This window comes from Saccostrea echinata, unplaced genomic scaffold (genome assembly GCF_033153115.1).
Source record: "Saccostrea echinata isolate AGI-Se365-2 ecotype Australia unplaced genomic scaffold, CSIRO_AGI_Sech_v1 ptg000054l, whole genome shotgun sequence".
Classification (NCBI taxonomy): domain Eukaryota; kingdom Metazoa; phylum Mollusca; class Bivalvia; order Ostreida; family Ostreidae; genus Saccostrea; species Saccostrea echinata.
The window spans coordinates 35,209,581-35,229,195 of record NW_026889803.1 but is presented as its reverse complement, the minus strand read 5'-3'; the positions used below and the strand labels follow the sequence as shown (position 1 = coordinate 35,229,195).

The 19,615-nt window shown below is 33.0% G+C and overlaps 1 protein-coding gene across 1 annotated transcript in view; it reads right to left on the bottom strand.

Annotated features, from left to right (window-relative positions):
• The window catches only part of LOC133205897 (ATPase WRNIP1-like), a 33,817-nt gene extending 19,904 nt beyond the window's left edge, over nucleotides 1-13,913 (bottom strand). The window contains exons 1-4 of the mRNA XM_061341789.1: nucleotides 13,269-13,913; nucleotides 5,432-5,626; nucleotides 4,055-4,275; nucleotides 3,599-3,792 (exon numbers count right to left, since the gene is read on the bottom strand). Coding sequence (XP_061197773.1) covers nucleotides 3,599-3,792; nucleotides 4,055-4,275; nucleotides 5,432-5,626; nucleotides 13,269-13,859 — 1,201 coding nt within the window. The 5' untranslated portion in view covers nucleotides 13,860-13,913. The remainder of the gene's footprint in view (nucleotides 1-3,598; nucleotides 3,793-4,054; nucleotides 4,276-5,431; nucleotides 5,627-13,268) is intronic.
• Between the last annotated feature and the right edge of the window lie 5,702 nt (nucleotides 13,914-19,615).

Below are 19,615 nucleotides of genomic sequence, written 5' to 3'. Positions count from 1 at the left end.
TAACAAAGCCCATTTAATTCTGTAATTTCTATTCAATATACAAGTAATTTAAAATGTTGAAATTGGCTTGGTGTTCAATAATATATTTACACCGTACAGTTTTTGATGGATCCGCCCATCGGTGTATCTCCCATTATTGTACACTTTACTTCAAAAGAAAAACACCACAGCCATGATACAATTTCTAGATACATGTAGTATATTTCATATTATAATCAGTACTGATATTTGTGTGCTTGACCTTGAGTATTTTTTTAAAATTAATTCTGCTATAAACATTAACTAATAAATCTAAAATACACTATCTAACCACTTAGATACAACCAGAAATTGCATTTATTAGCAACTGTTTAGCAGGGAATACAATTTTATCATTTTTTGGTCCTTTTTGATCAAAAATCCTAAAAAAAAATGTACAATACATATATACATTGGATAAACAGCTACAAATCAGTATACATGCAACACTGGTTTATATACGACGACCTTTACAATGAGGTCTACTTGTGTCTTGCAACAATGATCTTTACATTGAGGTCTATATGTAAAAGTAGCTATGACATCTGAGAATTAACTGATTTATAATGACAGCTAACCTTTCAAAGCCCAGCACTTCAAGTTTTATTGTAATTTGCAGAATAGCAGAACTTCAAAGACATTTAAACTGATTGGCTTCTAGGACTACCTTTAAATAGATCTAGATGCCACATTGAATCATCTAAATGCTTCAACTACAATGAATCATCTTAATAGGTAACAGTAGCAGTAAAAATGAAATGTCAAACAAAATTATCATCAATATTGGTGTTACTCTGACAAAAGCACTACCCCTTTTACCTGCATGTTACCAACCAGTGATTTTTTTTGTTTTTTAAACCACCACCCCCTCCTTTTGAATTGGGAAAAATTAGCGACATTTTCCTCAAATTGGGAAAAATCATTTATAGTAAATAAGAATGCTAAAAAATACATAAAATAATCAAACTAAGTAACAACAACAGATTTTGTTTGATTTTAACTTTGAATTTGATTTAAATTCATAAAATAATCATTTAAAAAAATTAACATCAATATTTTATTGAATGTGAACATGGCTTATATTAGTCACATCTTGTAGCTTCTATTTTCTTGGAATTGCTTTGTCTAATTTCATAAAAAAAAAATAACCAGCATTTAGACTCATAATCTAGTATACTGTCTTATATTGATAATCAAGTTTACAGTCTTTACTGTCTGTTTTTTTTCCTGATTTTAGCGAAACCCTATGTGTTGTCCATTTCCTGTTATTAGCCTGACCCTCTATGTTATAATGGTGGTCAAACCAAAATCATTATGTCAAAATGAACATGCAACATGACTTGTATCTGGGAACTATTTACCAATTCATTGAGAATATTATAAGCTACTTATCTGCTTATATAGATATCTGCATTGTTTTACACATTCATTAAAAAAAAATCGGCTGCATTTGCATGGATTTGAAGAATAAAAACATATTTACTCTGTCAGCAAATTTAGCGACTTTTGTTCAAAATTAAAACACAATTTTCGTATGTTTGAAATTGGGAAAAATATACTAATAATTGGGAAAAAATAGCTAATTTTTGTGAGGGGAAACAGCCGAATATCGGTGGCATTTTGACCCAAAAAAAATCACTGCCAACACATTTACTACGTATATACACATGGCCTTGACAGACTCCGGTTTTTGTGTATATGAATACATCATATCTTGTCCAAAAAATCAAAACATTTTCTTCTGTTGATACATCTTAATTAAAAACTGTTGCTTGTATCCAATGACCCTACTTTTTGAGCAATGTTAATTAGTGTAAGCACCTACACTGTATTCAGTTAAATGTATTTCACATGGAATAGTGCTCATGGAGTAATAAATTACTCCGTATATACAGTCTGTATTAAGTCAATTTTACTTTAATGCCCAGTGATATACCCACAGTGGCCACTGGATATAACATACATGATGGATATTATAAGCCCAATTTAAATTGGAGGACTTTTAATGTCTAAAATAAGCCTGTTTACTAAACATGTAAAAATAAAATTTCATCTTATGACTGAAACATTCTTTACATAAAATAATTTCCCTTTAGACAAGCTTTTTTTTTTTTTTTTTTTACAAAAACAGACAATTGCATGTACATATATTTTCCCTACCATATATAACATAATCCCCTATATAGAACCTCCCTGAGCACATTTTTCTGCCCTACATTGAACCTACCTAGGTCTTCCATGACGAATTTTTTTACCATTCATAAAAGTACAATGCTGACCCCTTCAGAAGAACCCCCTCCCTTCCACAAAATACCTGCCATATGATACAGAACATGGGGCCTTTGTAGGACCTCCTGATGACATTTACCTGCCCTATGATAGAGAACATGGGGCCTTTGTAGGACCTCCCTGATTATATTTACCTGCCCTACCCTATGATAGAGAACATGGGGCCTTTGTAGGACCTCCCTGATTAGATTTACCTGCCCTACCCTATGATAGAGAACATGGGGCCTTTGTTGTACCTTCCTGGAGACATTTACCTGCCTTATCATAGAGAACATGGGGCCTTTGTTGGACCTCCCTGAAGACATTTACCTGCTTTATCATAAAGAACATGGGCCCTTTGTAGGATCTCCCTAATGACATTTATAGAACCTTCCCCTTCAATAGAGAATGTGGGCTCATTGCAGAACCTCCCAGGAGACATTTACCTGCTCTATCATGGAGAACATGGGCCCTTTGTAGGACCTCCCTGATGACATTTGCCTACCCTATGATCTGGGATGGATACCGTTAAGGATGAAACGGTATGATACCATACAGGTATTTTTTAAATAATGTGGTATTTTTTAAGGATACCATGATCTTTCTATATTTTATTTTATTGAACATGGTTTTTTGGACATAATTTTTATATATATATAATGACTTTATAACTTCTGGTTTCCTTGAAATGTCTAAGACAAAACAACAAACAAATTTTAGGAAATAAACAGGTAAATATAATACAATGACATAAATTATACAATTTTTACGAGTTTGATATAAACTGCTTTTTGACTTTGCTAAGAGCCTAAGACCTATACTTTTGAAGGTGACACTAAAACATGACTCGACAGAGAGTCTAGTGATCAGTTTCATTGTTTAGCATTCTGGAATTTGATTATGCAATCTGTAATCATTTATAAGAAAAAAACAGAATAAGCTGCAGTGTCAATAAAAACATTATTGAAATGTGTACCCGTCAATTATTTATTCTAAAGATAACCAACCCAAAAAGCTATGCCCAGGATGCCTCATTTTGTTAATTAGCTAATCTTACAAAGTACTTGTATGCATTTTTTTTAAACAATTCAGGTTTGTTTAATTTACTTGGATGCAGTTACTTGAATGCATAAAATATATATATAGAAAAAAAGGATTAAATACTGATATGGATACTGTATTAAATGAAATATTATTTTACTGGGTTTTTGAAACAACAACTCAGTAAGATACAGATACCACGTGCTAGCGTCCAATTCTAAGTATGAAAGAGAACATGGGCCTTTTGTAGGACCTCCCTGGAGGCATTTACCTGCTCTATCATAAAGAACATGGGCCCTTTGCAGGACCTCCCTGATGTCGTCTACAGTAACCACCACCATGCCACCCTGCTCCGTCTGCTGTGACTGTATGGCCATTTGTAGACTGTTTAAGGCACACCTGGCATCACCATCACACAAGTTTGCTAAACTTTTGATGGCATCCTTCTCTATCCATGCAGCAACCCTAAAACAAATAAATTCCCAATATCATATAAGTTCAATAAATCTTCTATTTTTTACAAGAAATTTTAGCCTCTTCTCTTTATAAAACATTGATTTATATATTAAGGAATTTAGTCAATATCCAATTTCATTGAATATTTTTTTCAATCCCATCTCACTTCAAAACACTTGAAGACAACTTTTAACCATATTTTGATTTTAAAACCAGATAACAAGATTATCTTTGCAAGAACAATATTTGTCAAGAACATAAGTAAACATACTCATCATTTTCCTCAATTTCCTCATCCTTCCTAAAGATCTGAGCTGAGATATGTTCACATGCTCTTTTTAAGATCTTCTCAATATGGCTGACCTCCAGTTTCTCAAGTACAATCAGCTTACATCTACTTAAAAGAGCACTGTTTACTTGAAAGGATGGATTTTCTGTCGTTGCTCCAATCAGGACTATGGTTCCATCCTCAACATGGGGCAACAAGGCATCCTATTAACAGATGTGTTATCTAAATTATGTTCACAGGTAAAATTACAATATGATTTCACTGCTGAATCTCATAAAGATGTATAAGAAAATAATCCTTCAGTAATCAAACTATTCATCTAATGTACAATCCAGTACATACTTATTCATTCCACTTTTTTTATATCCACTTTACTTTTAGGCTTAATCTTTTATGCAAACTTTCCTAAAGGAACTGGCACATTAAGGAAGCTCTAAACACTAGTTAGTTAACAAAAAGTGCTTTTTGGACTTGGAGAAAAATATATCATATAAAGGTGTGCATATTGAGACTATTTAATTCATTTTCAACATAGGGTACCTGCCTTATTCCTGCAAGAAAAATGTTCAAAGACAATGGACTATGCGTCAACAGAAATTACTATTGTTTACCAACATTGGGAAAATTAATGGAAATAATGAATTCAATTACTTATTCTTGGTCTAATATAATGTTACGAATATTTTAATCTATTACAAATTGTGTAATTAACTATAAATAACCATTCTTTGTATCTCACTTCTAAAGGCAGATCACTCTAACTGTATAAAATTACCCTACAATTAGAACTCTTTAGTGTGCAGTGTTTAGAGCTTCCTTAATTATGATTCATGCTTTCAAGAAAGTTTTTAAGCTTAATTAATATACATGTGCCTGTTGTATACACAGTCAAACCTCAATATCTCAAATTCAATGGGACCAAGAAAAAACTTTTAAAAATTTGAGGATTCGAGATAATCCAGGGTAAAATACTTAAAGAATAAGGGGTGGGGACTTCCAGATCACTTTGACATATCCATGGTATTCGAGATATCAATGTTTGAGATACTGAAGTTTAACTGTATATAATATATATATATAGAGAGAGAGAGAGAGAGAAGAGAGTCTCTGATATCTGAACAATCACAATTTATAAACATACTACATACAGTCAAACCTTGGTAATCCGGAAATTCGTGGAGGATAAAATTAACCTTTATATCTACCAATAATTATCATCAAAGATACATTTTAGTAAACTAGATGCTTTATTAATCCAGATGATTTGCTTGAACATAAGTGTCCAGATTAACGAGGCTCAACTGTATAAAGTTTATCTGACAGAGCTGCTATAGTGCTGAAAATCAGCAGTGAAGTTACCTGTTGTAATTTATTAAACCTATGAATTTCATCTAGAAACAAAATTGTTCTCCTGCCCAGATTTTTCTGGTCATTTTTGGCAACCTTAACTGCTTCCTTGACATCACTGACCCCTGCAGAAGTGGCCGACATTGTGGTAAATTTGTATTTGCCCTTTGTTTTACAGCTGTTGGCTATAATCTTGGCTAAAGTTGTCTACAACAAAGAAAACAAGGTACCAATGTGAATTTATTTCAGATCCTTTTTATAATATCTAAAAACATAGAGCCCTGCTTTTGATTTTCTTTTGAGGATAAGTGCAAAACCAGGATTCAAGTGCCATATCAAACCATGACCTTCTTGACTACTTGAGAGAGAAAAACCAGTTTGGACCTCTACTTTATTTGTTAGAGTGGAATTTCATTGTCAAAGCACATAGACATTCAATGTTGGTGATTCATTGATTACATGGTTCTAACATTTTATTCCTCAAATATTACTTGTAAACAAAAAAATAATGGTAAACTATCAGATTCTTTTTAATCTGGAGAGGGGTAGCAGAAAAGGATATCCTCAAGGCCCATGTCTGTTCATCATCACAGTTGAATTATTAGCAATTTCACTCACTGACAGGGAAAATGGAAAATTAATATCAGTGGAATTTCTATCAAGGTAAAAGAAAACCAGGGGCCTGTTTTACAAAAGAATTTATGACTAAGACCAAAAATAAGTTCAGCAGGCCTATATGTGACCTCTAAAATTTAGGTGCCAACTGGCTCCTTATCAAAAATATTTAGTCACCATTGAAAATTTTTAGTGGCCAGGCAAATTTTTCTTAGGTGCCAAATTAAAAACTGATGTAAGTCAATATATATAGAGACATGCCCATTGTTAGCTAACTTTTAAACTTAAATTTTACTGAAATGTATGTATAATATTTTTTAGAGTTGTTTTTAACTAGTATGTTTATTTCACTGTACATCGGACACTAATTAATCACAGACACTTTCCGATGCATGGGTAATTACTTCCATTTTCATATAAAACCCAAATGACAGCTGTTTTTTACAGAAATAGAAAATAGAAACTCTAAATTTTCAGTGTAAATACAAATTATCGATATATGACGACTAGAAGTGGACTCAATTTACTTCTTTAAAGTAGATGATGATAACCCATGCGACAAAGGCGCGAGTAATGAGTTGCCATTTTACTAGCATTGTAAATCTTTTCTAAGGCGATGTGATGCAACTAAAATCTCTTCACATTTGTGGATCGAAATAGTCATTCAAATTTAATTAGGTTAATTTTTAAATGAAAGATAAAAATGTTTCGATATCACTAATTTTAAAGCACCGAGATCAAGGTACGATATTTTTCTGGTTTAAATATATATGTCCAATGCATGGTGAATATTGTCCGATCCATGGTGAATTCTGACTTATTTCGAAAAAATCGGTTTTTAATGGTATTTTCTCAATAAATAGGACACGATTGTGTCAAAATTTATAATTTAACCACATACTACACGTTAAGTTCCATTTTGATAATATTCGGTCGGTAGCGATATCGCTAGAACTTGTTGAAGTGCGAGGGTGTCCGATGCATGGTTAATTCACCCTATATTTTAATTTAAAAAACGTAAATTAATTGATACATGTAGTTCTACAGGGATCAACAATAAGAGTTGTTCGATTGCCTGAGACAAGTAAATTTTCAGTTCGGGATGTAAAACTGGCAACGTACTTCTCCTAGCTATCAGTAGTGTTGTCAAATTGGTTGAAAATGAGAGTCGATTAATCAGCAGCATCGGTTGACTCTTACTAATCAACTGATAATCAGCCAATAATTAAATCAGTAACCATTCGTATTAAATAGGCACTGAATTTTATATACAACATAGACGTATTAAGTATATGTGTTTTACACAACTTATAACTCTAAATACAGAATGTAGTTTGATTAACTATTTTAGTAATACACATGATTAAGATTTACTTTAAAAAATCAAGTACTAACAGAGATTGAATCAACATGTTCACCTTGAATGTGGAATTAAATTTTTTACTGTTTATCAGACAATTAATATAGCAAATCCACATTATCCACATGATCCATGTGATTCTATTTAAATGAAAGGCAATTTTTCCGCAAAAACCTGATAAGCCATATTATTTATCTACACAATATACAAGCATTTCAGTTTCTTTGGTTTAGAAATATCATTATAATCTATTTTTAGAATTTCAAGCATTACTATACAGTTGTACTTATTCATGTAAGAAAACCAGCTTATTGTATGAAACCAGATTTTAAGTATGTTAAAATGGTAAATATGATTGATTGATTAATTGTAATATGTTGTTTTACGTTCCATTCAAGAATTTTTCACTCATATAGAGACATCACCATATACCGGTGAAGGGCTTCAAATTTTGACCTTCACTCGGCACTCAGGACCATTTGGGCAGGGAGGGTTCTTTATCGTGCCAACACCGCCATGACACCGGGCCTCGGTTTTTAAAGTCTCATCTTAAGGACCCTCAACTTTCACTTCAAAGTGCCGAGCACCTGGCGATGGAACAGTTGCTACCCATTTTTTATCGACTTAGGTCAGTCAAGGCTGAGATTCGAACTCATGACCTCCCAATCAAGGAGCGAGCGCTCTAACGACTGAACTACCGTGAGTGGCTTTAAATGGTAAATAACAACACTGGGATGATATTTATGGAAGATTTATATAGATAACAAAACCTTTTTTTTTTACTTGAAATGAAAGTGTGAAAATAAGGCAACATAAATTTAAGATTTAGATTCTCATCCTAATTTGCTAAAAATTTGGGGCAGGTGGGCGGATTTTATTTTTTAGTATTGAAAATATCTACATAACACTCTTCTTACACAAATTCTTCACATTATGTTAATGCCAATATGAATAGATTTTATTGTTTATTCTTTTAAATATCTACCGAAGATTCTTGTTTATAGAAAATTAAATATTTATAGTTTTTATGAATGAATTTTCAAGTACACAGATACGGCACACGCCACTCAAAATGGGGTGCAGATCCCAATAAATTGCATATGCTGTATGTGGTACTCACGACTTCTCATCGGTCTTTCTCCAAATACCTTTTAGTTTTACCAACAACTCCTTTTGAATTGTGTGAAATATCACAGATTTCCACTGTCCTCATACTTTCGTTCTTGAGACTTGACATGTTGGACATTAAAATATGTCATTTTTGCAAAACAGGATGTAAAATATTCTACTGAAAAACCTATGCTGAACAGTTTTAAGATTTACCTTTCCTTAGCACTATTACCCTCTAAAGTCTGCCAACGATCTTTTTTTTTTAAATACAAAATCACATACAACTGACAATCGTTATAACTTGACCAGATGTCATTTTCTTCGTCTGTTTTTATACTTGGTTAAAATTTCTTTAAAAACTTGCTCATGCCAGTGAATTTGTGTCATTTTTTTGCTTTTCTGCCTTCTCTATACTGGCAAATTATCCTATTCCTACATATTTAAGCTGCTTTAATTGCCAATTTTTCTTCATTCTTCAATACAGACTGGAGATAACTCTTAACTTTTGACTCTGATTCTTGCAGAGTAAAAATACATGTAAAATACCTGGTACTTTTGATACCCCAAAACCAAAATAAAAAACAACGGGACAGGGCACTTTGAGAGGGGCAGGCGGGCAGAAGAATCTCAAAATTAATTTTACCTGACCTAATAAAAAGATAAGTGTTGTATTATACTGATTATAATCGATTACTAAATCTATGATTGTCTAAAATCGATGAGCTTTCCAATCGATGATCGATTATAAATCAATCATCATGACAACACTATGATTACACTTACTCGGGCAAGTGTATATTAATATCTAGTTTACATTACATTATTAATAAAACAATCAATTGAACACTTGATTTCTGTCAGGTACATGACTGATATTGCTTCTGCATTTGGAATATCTCTCGAGATTATACTGTTCATTCAAAAATACTGGTTTTGTTATTCTGTTTTGTTTTTTTTTTTTGTGGTAATTTACCCTTTTAAGTCTAACAACTTTGTTACCTACTCATTAGGAAATTAAATTATTTCTTCACTCACAGAATTTAGGCAACACAACATATCCTGCATGATCAAGATTTGTATGTTTTGTAGCAGCTGTCTTCCTATAGCATTGCTTCACATTTATCTCGAAAATCAAAATTCTGTTAACGATCCTATAGAAAATAATCTTAAATTTCTTTTTTTATAAATGAAAGGGGGGAGGGGGGTACTGCTGCATGGCAGTGAGCGTTTACAGGTTAACTTGATAAGGATGCTAATGCTGCATGACAGTGTGTGTTTTCAGCTTAAATTGACAAGGAAGGTGGTAAACATTAATGTACAAACATAGCATCATTTTTTTTTTCTTGTAGCTCAAATTTATATGACTGTTTTTCGTCATTTTCTTAAAAATTATGAGTTTTAGTCATAATAAAAAGGATAAAGTGACATACGACCCCCCGGTAAATTGACAAAAAATTAAGAGCCATTCTCTGTAACGACTTGAACTTTTGTAAAGGAGCTGTGGCACGCATAGTCTCAGAATTTCATCAAATTCTCTATTATGAAAGTCTTTGATACCGTAAACTCAAATCAGGCAAAAATTGGTTGCTACGTGTCATGGTTACCATAGCAACATGTCCTAAAGTTTGAAAAATGGCATTTTTCAACATGTTCACAGTCCCACAGTTAACTTTTGCAGCAAAGCAAACAAGTGGCAATGACCGTTTCTGAAAGTTGGAGGCCTGATGCCTTAAATGCATGATAAACATGTTTGGTATTATTAGCTATTACATACGTTACTATGGAAACAAAGTTTCAAAAGTAATAATTTTGTTCATTTAATTTTATAAAGTCATACACTTTAGAATAAAAACAAATATAGGTTGAAATGCAAGCAAATAATAGAAAAAAGATCCTTGTAACATATACCAAGGACGAAAAATGATATTACTTATAGGTTGGCAATGGTTGCCATGGTTTTAACACCACGAAGGGATTTTAAATTTACTCTCTTAGTGTTTTAATCTTATCATATCTTTTTAAAAAGCATATTTCTATATAACTGATGATCAATTTTTAAAGGCGTTGGTGCGACCCTAATTTTCACATTTCAAAAAATTCAAATTCAACTCTTTAAATAGAGCGTTGCTATGGAAATTAGCCGAAAAAATATGCATAAAAATCTGAAAAATATTCTGTTTCCTTGGATACATACCCTTGTATGCAGATTCCCAAAACTTTTATGATTGATATTTATGTACAACTAACCTGACTTTCAATTTAGACTACCACCCGCTCTCTAACTGGATGCAAAAAGCTGGCACATAGGGTATAATATTGATATAAAATTAACAAAATTGAACATCTTTCCTTCTTGGTAACCATAGCAACAGTGTTGTATTTTTCAACAAACTTTATTAATATATGATATTCAACTTTAGTTCTACCAGATAAGTACTATTCAAGGTGAGTCAAATAATATGTTTCTTGATTAAAAGGTAAGTAAATTCCTAAGGCAGCAAAAAATATCACTTTAAACAACTGGTACGTTGTTTCCATGGTTACACTGCAAAGTAACAACTAATCCCAATTTTTCTTATGTTGTCGATGTTGCAAGGTCTTAAGGATTTATATGTGTCAGTCATGAATTTTATTGTTTTTCCTCAAGATAGTAGCATTAACCCAATCTTAGCAACATGTTTTGCATGGTTACACTGTGTTACCATGGCAACCATGAAAGTTATTTTTAGAATAATATTGCCAATACCTAATTATTTAAGGTCAAATATTTTTATTGTTTTTCTTCGGTTGTTGATTGAGTGTGATCATGTAACACTTATCATTAGTGAATATTGAGCGTTTTTCAGCATTTTTCAGCATCTAAAATGTATTCCAAATGTACCCATGGTTACCACTTACTTAGAGATAAATTCTAAAAGTTTCTTTATAGCATAAGTGGCAACAAGGTGTCATGTTTTTGTGAACATGGTTTGTTTGTTTCTCTTAGTCTTTATTAAGGCTTAATAAAGATTCAAAGTAGCTGAAAATTTCAATTTTTCCGACTTTTCTGGCTGTTACCATGGCAACCAAGACACATAGCAACGAAATTTTATTTGATATATGTTTCTGGTGTCAAGTTGTAATAATGGGCAAAATTTCATAAAAATCGGTGACCATGCGTGGCAAAGAAGTTTAAGTGGTTACAGAGAATCGCTATTAAATATCTAAATTTTACTCTAATTTTTGCATGCACTTAATCACTGATATGTATACCCTCATAAAATACTACTTTTATCGAAAATAGAAACATAATTTGGAAGATATATGTGTTTATTTTGAGTAGGGGTACCATGTTTACATCCAGTTTTCATTGAACTTTGGCCCCGCCCCACTCTTTGAAGCCCTTAAAATATACGAGCGCAAGTAGGTACATTTTTCTCCTTTGGCTGGTCACTATATTTTATTGAAATCAACCTATATGCGAAAGGAGAAAAATGTACCTAACTGCGCTAACTGTTGTTTTTAAAAAAATGTAAAATCTACCTGGCCTTTCCCATTATGAACAGATCGACAAAACTATTTTTCTGACGTAAGAATAAATTCATATGCTAATCAAGACAGTGGTGATACTTTCTAACTGACCAATCAGCTAAATGAGTTGCATTACTAGCGAGTACCTTAAAAATACTAATGACATTTTATGCTTGGAAAAAAAGGGTTTTTTTTACCTGCTTTCAGATAAATATTTTTTTATGCATTTGAGTCACAGATTAGACATGGATATACAATTTCCCAGCTCACATTTACAAGCAATTGATTTATAAATATACAAAGTTCAAAGTTTTGTAAAGCGTTTTGTGGGCAATCCTCAAGGTCTACACGTATTCTCGAGAATCAGTGAATAAAAGTTTCTTGTTTATTTCTTGACCCAAAACGGTAAACACTGAGGTTCCATGCGTATTATTATGTATAAATACCCTTGGCTGACCATTAAAAGTTTGAAATGTAGTAGAGATATCGTGTAAATTGACGTGCCCGTGATAGAATGTCAACATGTAGTAAACCAGCATGTTTTGTCGTTCTGTCATCGGATTGGACAATTGTTCTCGGAATCTCGGTAAGCGACTATGTGCGAAATAATAACAATAACCATATAAGGTAGATTCCTCGGACATGCATACCCCTCTATTGTACTAAAACCCGCCTATTCTCTTTTCATAAAAGAACATATTGTCACAAACCAGGCCAAATTTTGCTGTCATAGGGTCTAAAAAATCATAGATAATGCAGTAATCTTTATAATTAAAATGTGTTAGAACTATTGAAACTATTCAAAAGGCGTTGTATTTATTCACTCATGTTTGAGAACTATCAAAATCGTTGTAGATTAAATAGAATTCGTCGTAGAAAAAGGGGCCCCAGATAGGAGTTATGTCACATCATCCTTTTATTTTATGACTAGAAGTAGAAATCGTCATTTTGAAAATGACAGATTTCAGTTTCACCCCTGACTGTTCAGACAAGTCAAAGTTTGAGATAACTTGTCCGAAGGGCAAGTGAATCTGAAAGTTGATGTCTCTGTCTGTTCTAATGATGGTAACTGTACAGGATACAGAAATTATTATTAATGTGTTTGATACATGTATATCATACATGTTTCAGGCCTGAGGGCTTTCTTAATTTTTACAAAATTGGAAGAAAATATATATAATGTTCCCATTTAACATTAACAGAATATTCCCAACGTCTTATTTAGTCTTTAAGTATGTGCAACAGATAAATTACCTTTCCACAACCTGGAGGGCCCCATAAAATCATGGATGGAATATCATTACTTTTCATTAAATTTCGAAGCATACTTTTCTTGCCAACTGCTTTTTCTTGACCTACAAAGTCATCTAAAACAAGTGGTCGTAACTTCTCTGCAAGAGGCACGGAACCACTAACACTGTCAGAATGTTCGTTTCTCGGTACCATGCCAAAAACTGGAATGTTGTTAGACTTCAACTGTTTCTTTTCAACAAATGGGGTATTTTCGGTATCCTGACTATGATCGTCACGTTGAGCATAATTGTGATTTTGGTTTTTCTTCGACTGAGCTTTCTTCGGCGAGCTTGTTTTGGCCTTTTTCGAACTAGGACCTGCTGCTGTTCCTTTCTGTGGTTTCAGGCTACCCCAGGCAGATTTCTGAGGGGATGTGCCTGGACCTTCACTGCTTTTTCGCTTTTTAGCCTGATTGGCGCTGCCTGTTGAAGAATTGCTGTCATTCCTGTTTAAACAATTGTTCACATGTCTGTTGATTACCGAGGGCTGGAAACTCTGCGAACACAAGGGACACTCAACAGTCTCCGTAGACGCGAAGATGTTTCCCTCCATTACTTTGTTTACAGCTCTATTTGGAACACTTCCGATGCATTCCGAGATTTTTGTAAATGCCAGAACCATTCAAGTGTTGTTAGATTTTTCCCGGATATATAATATGACTCGATTTAGATTTGTTTTTGATAAGAGAAAATTATATTTGAACACTTTCCTTGTAAACTTAGTTATTATATGGGTCAAGGGCGGACCGAAGAAATTTTCCGAGGGTGTCCGAAATCTTCATGCGCGGAGCGAGTTTGGCGGGGGGGGGGGGGGGGGAGAATCAGACCCCGGATTTTCAGTTATAAAATTTGTATGTAAAAGAACGGCAAAATGACCTCGGACCCCCACCTCCCCAGAAAAAACAGACCCCATGTCTCCTTGTAAAATGGTAAGGAAAGTCACATATCTGAAGATAAAAGACAAGAAAAGTGACTTAAATAACCCCCCCCCCCCCCAACTCTTACGACATGTTTTTCAGATTAGAGCAAGTTGTTTACCTTTTTTTCATGACTCAATTTTTTAAAAAAAATTTCTCTTGATTGGTATTGACCCATCCTCTGGGAAAAAATTCTGGATCCGCGCATTACCTTACTCAGAAGTTTTTTTGACATGCAAAAAAAAAAGGCCGGGGCTGCACTATTTTATTTCATTTCGAGAAACCTTTTTGGGTATATTTTTCTTTTCTTCTTTATGTTTACTTCTAGGAAGGGGTATGGGTTTATTTATTTTTTCCACGTAAAATCTCAGAAAATCAGGCTCCAGGGTCATAAGACTTTGATGAGCTAGCTAGATTCCAACTTTTTCAAAAACAAACAGCAAACAAAAAACAAACAACACCAAACACACACACCCTCACACACACACACCCTTACACACACACTCACACACACCCTCACACACACACACAGAAAATAAAAATTAAAAAAAACAAACAAACAAACAAACAAACCAACCCCCCCCCCCAAAAAAAAAACAAAACAAAAAAGGCATACATCAACAAGGGACAAGTTGACTTTATTATTCTTATTATTCACAAAAAATTGGGGGGGGGGGGGTGTTAACCGCCCTTTCAATAAACATTTTTACATTTTTATACTAATAAAATTCTGATACAGTAGAACATTATAAGGATAATAATGGACGTCTCCAAATGTGTCAAAAGCTTTACAACTGTCTAAAAAGTTACATATCATAATAGAGGCCTTGTTTGGTATTTATAGCAAAAATGCTTTTAAATTTTTGATAGGCCCTTATGTATTATAACAAGAGGCCCATGGGCCATATCGCTCACCTGAGCACTTTTAACTAGGAAAAAGCAGAAATCAGTTTAGCATTGAAAAGTTTAAATATATAAAAAGTCCCAACCTATAAAAAAGGGGGGTGCATGATTTTTCAAACTTGAATCTATACTAACTGAGAATGCTTGGACCATATTTCTTTGACTAACCCATGACTTTATATTTTAAATTTAAACTATTTATGATTATTTTCCTTCAAGCTTTATCTTCAATTGTGGCCCCTCCCTACCCCCAGGGTCATTGATTGCATGATTTGAACAATTAATCTTGAATCTAAAGTAATTGAGGATGCTTCTGTATTAATATGACTAATCATGGTTTTGCTGTTCTTAAGAAAACGATTTTTAATGATCTTTCCTATATAATCCTATGTATAAATTTGATCCTCGGTTGTGGCCCCTCCCTACCCCCGGAGGTCATAATTTTAACAAACTTAAATCTACACTACCCGATGATGCTCCTATATGAATACGAGTCATCATGACTTTCCTGTTCTTGAGAAAAGACACTTAAGGATATTTCCTATATATTGCTATGTATAAAACTTTGATCACTCATAGTGACCATATCCTACCATCGAGGGTCATGATTTGAACAAACTTGAGTCTTCCCTACCTAAGGATGCTTCTATATAATTATAACTTAAGTTTGCGGTTTTGAGAAGATCTTTAAAGATTTTTCCTATGTAAAACTTTGATTGCCCATTTTGGCCCCACCCTACCCCCGGTGTCATGGTTTGAACAAAATTGAATCTACACTACCTGAGGATGCTTCAGTATAAATTTGACCAAAATTGGCTTTGCTGTTCTTGAGAAGAAAATCTTTTAAAAAAATTCCTATGTATTGAACAGATATGTAAAACTTTGATTGCTCATTTTGGCCCCACCCTACCCCCGGAGGTCATGATTTGAACAAATTTGAACCTACACAGGGCTACACTACCTGAGGATGCTACCACATAAATATGACCAATCAAGGCTTTGCTGTTCTTTAAAGATTTTTCCTATGTATACATTTTCAGTTTGGCCATGATCAAGTGACCGTTACCAATGAAATGATGTTGTATAAATGTAACTCTTTACCTTTACATTCGCGCACTGGTTAGAGCGTCTGCTTTAGAGTCGTGGGGTATGGAGCTGATCCTTACGTCGCGGGTTTGAATCCAATGCGGGACGTGGAGACCGCGGTTCTTCGGATGAGACCGTATAAACCGAGGTCCTGTGTCGCAGTAGATGTTGGCAAGAAAAAGATCCCTCGTTGCTCCATGGTCCTGAGGTATAAATTTTCAGCCCTCCACCAGCAAGTGATGGCGTCTCCATACGAGTGAAAAATTCTCGAAAAGGACATTAAACAACAAACAAACAAACAAAACTTTACCTTTACATCTAAACTAAATGTCTTTTTGTTGCATTGCAGAGAACAGAATGAGAGCTTTCTACTGGACAGTATATAATATCATATACCGGAAAATATAGTATCTAAATCTTTGGGAAAAAAGGTCAAAGATTCATTATAATTTTTGAAGTGACGTTTTTTTACTGTCACTCTGTAGGCGGGATCAGCTATATCGTAGCAATGATCGAAAACATGGAACCCAACGCAAGATATTTTAAAAAAAGTAAAAAGTATAACAAAACACTTGAATGTGTTCTTGGACAAAACACATGTTGCCCTCGAACCCGGTCAATAAATATATAAATAAATGTTTATTTGAAAAAATACAATGTTTTTTTTTTTTCAAAATACAAAATATAACTGTAATCAAAGATGAAATGTTTAAAATATAACATATTAATATTAACATACATGTAACAATATATAAAGTCATTGTAGTTTGACTTATAGTCACATAATATGTCTAAAAATACATGATATAGTTTTCCTTGTTGTGATATATACTTTGTTTATCAATCCATCTAGAATAATTAGACATGGATCATTAGAATAATAAGATATTAATTTATGACTTTTTAAACAGTGAAATGGTGGCGAATAACAAAATTGATTGCAAAACTTTCAAACACACAAAAACCTACGTCTCCTTCAAAATCAAATGGTCAAATTCTACTTCATCCATTAGAAAAAGCAGAAGCATTAAATAAATTTACTCGAGCATTTCTAGTGTCGATGAAAGTAAAGCCTTGCCTGACCATGGTCCTCGTCCTCCCCTAGTAACCATTGAAAACAAATCCGTCACTAAACAAGATGTGGTAGATCAATTGAGTAATTTAAATGTAAGCAAACCCCCTGGTCCAGATGGAAAAACCCCCTGGTCCAGATGGAATAACCCAAAAGATACTTTAACAATTATCCTCCTCATTTGTAGATTACTAGTATTAAACTTTTTAATAAGTCGCTTGAATTAAAACGTTTACCAAATATATGGAAGCAAGCTAATATTACCCCAGTTTTCAAGGGTAAAGGTAGTCCTGACTTAGTTAATAACTATAGACCAATTTCACTAACTAGTACAGTTTGCAAGATTGGGGGAAAATTTTTTAAATACTTATACAATTTAATATTAAAAAACGATACCTTAACAAAATACCAGTCAGGATTTCAACCAAATTACTCACCTATATCAACCAGTTAGTGGAAATTTATAATACGATTTTATCTAACCTAATGTAGACAAAGGCAAAGATGTCAGATTTATCTTCTGTGATATTTCAAAGGCTTTTCATAAAGTTTGGCATATTTAAGGTCTTTTTCTTAAATTAGAATTTTATGGGATTCAAGGTACATAATTAAAATAGATTGAAAATTATTTAGATCATAAAGATCAAAGAGTGGCTTTAAATGATTTCTATTCAAATTCTAAACCTATATCTGTAGGTGTTCCTTAGGTTCTGTTTCAGATCCTTTCCTATTCCTCCTGTATATTAAATGAAATAAATGATAATCTAGTAAACAATACAAGACTATTTGCAGATGATACTTCCCTGTTCTCGATATATATATACCTTAATACAGCAGCAATATCACCTACATCTGACATAGACAAAATTAATAAATGGGCTTTGGATTTTAATCGTAGCAAAACCTGTAATATAAATTTTTCAAGAATTTTAAATGACCATCACCAAGTCCGTTTTGGTTTCAATGGTAGTATTATTAGTGAATCTTTTCCAAAATGATGCCAAATGGTCATCTCATATAAATAGTTTATGTAAAACAGTTTGTACTCGGTTTAATCTTTTAAGAATGTTGAAACTTTTGCTAGATAGGAGTGCATTAATTTTGCTTTTATTCGACCCATTTTAGAATATGGTAATGTCTGGGATTATTCCTCACAAGAACTTTCAAACCTTTTACATGTAGAAAATATACAAGTAGAAGCAGCCCGAATAATAACAGGACGTAGGAAAAATTCATCCAAAATGACTCTGTATTTAGATTTAGGTTGGGAACCATTAAATAAGAGAAGGGAAAGACAGAAACTTTTGTCATTGTACAAAATTCTATGGTATACACGTAGCTTCTCTTTACTGGAAAGAAATTGTTGAACCTTTTATGCCACCAACGACCAAAGCATGATTACAATCTTAGAAATATTGGTAACTTTAATTCTGTCGTACCTCAATCAAGAACAGTCTCATATCTCAACAATATTCTGCCTTTTACTTTTATATAGTTATAGAACAATTTACCTTTACAAACAAAATGTATTGATTTCTATTCAAGTTTTAAGAATATCCCACAGAGATCTACTGTAGATAGAATAAAGAATGTCAAGATCTTTAATTATGGAAATCGCAAGGAAAACATTATACATTGTCAACTAAGAAATGAATCTAGAAATTTAAATGCTGACATGTTTAATCAGTACTTAAGTGAAATAGAATCTTGTACTAGGTGCGGATATCAAAGCGAGGATATAACTATCATTTTTTCTCAAGATGCCCTGCCTATAATAATCAGAGAATGGTATTTTTTGGAAGTCTTCAGAGTATAATAGAATTAGAAACCCTCTCTCAAGACCAGATTTTGCACATATTGCCGTTTGGTGACAGGCAATTACCAAATATAACTAATCGTTCAATATTTGAAGCAGTCCAATTGTTTATTAAGTTTTCAAAGAGATTTACGAGTATTTCATTTTTGAGTTATTAAATTTCTTAATATTTTGATACTATACTTATGTTGTATTTTCCTTGCAAATTTGTTTTTTGCACTTTCTTTATTTACCTATTCAGGTATGTTGTTTCTTCCACTCTCTTATTTATCTAATTGTATTTTTTGTATCTTTCCATCCAAATTTGTCTCTTGCACTTTTTATTTACTTATTCAGTTTTGTTGTTTGTTGCACACTTTCATTTTCTTTTCATTATTTTGTATAATGTGAATATATGCTTAGTAATAACTCCTGTGAATAAATTATTTTTTTCATTTCTTTCTTTTCTAGTTTTCATTAGAAATTTATGGCTTGTCAAACGCTGCAATATTCAATCTTTTTTATTTGCATTGTAA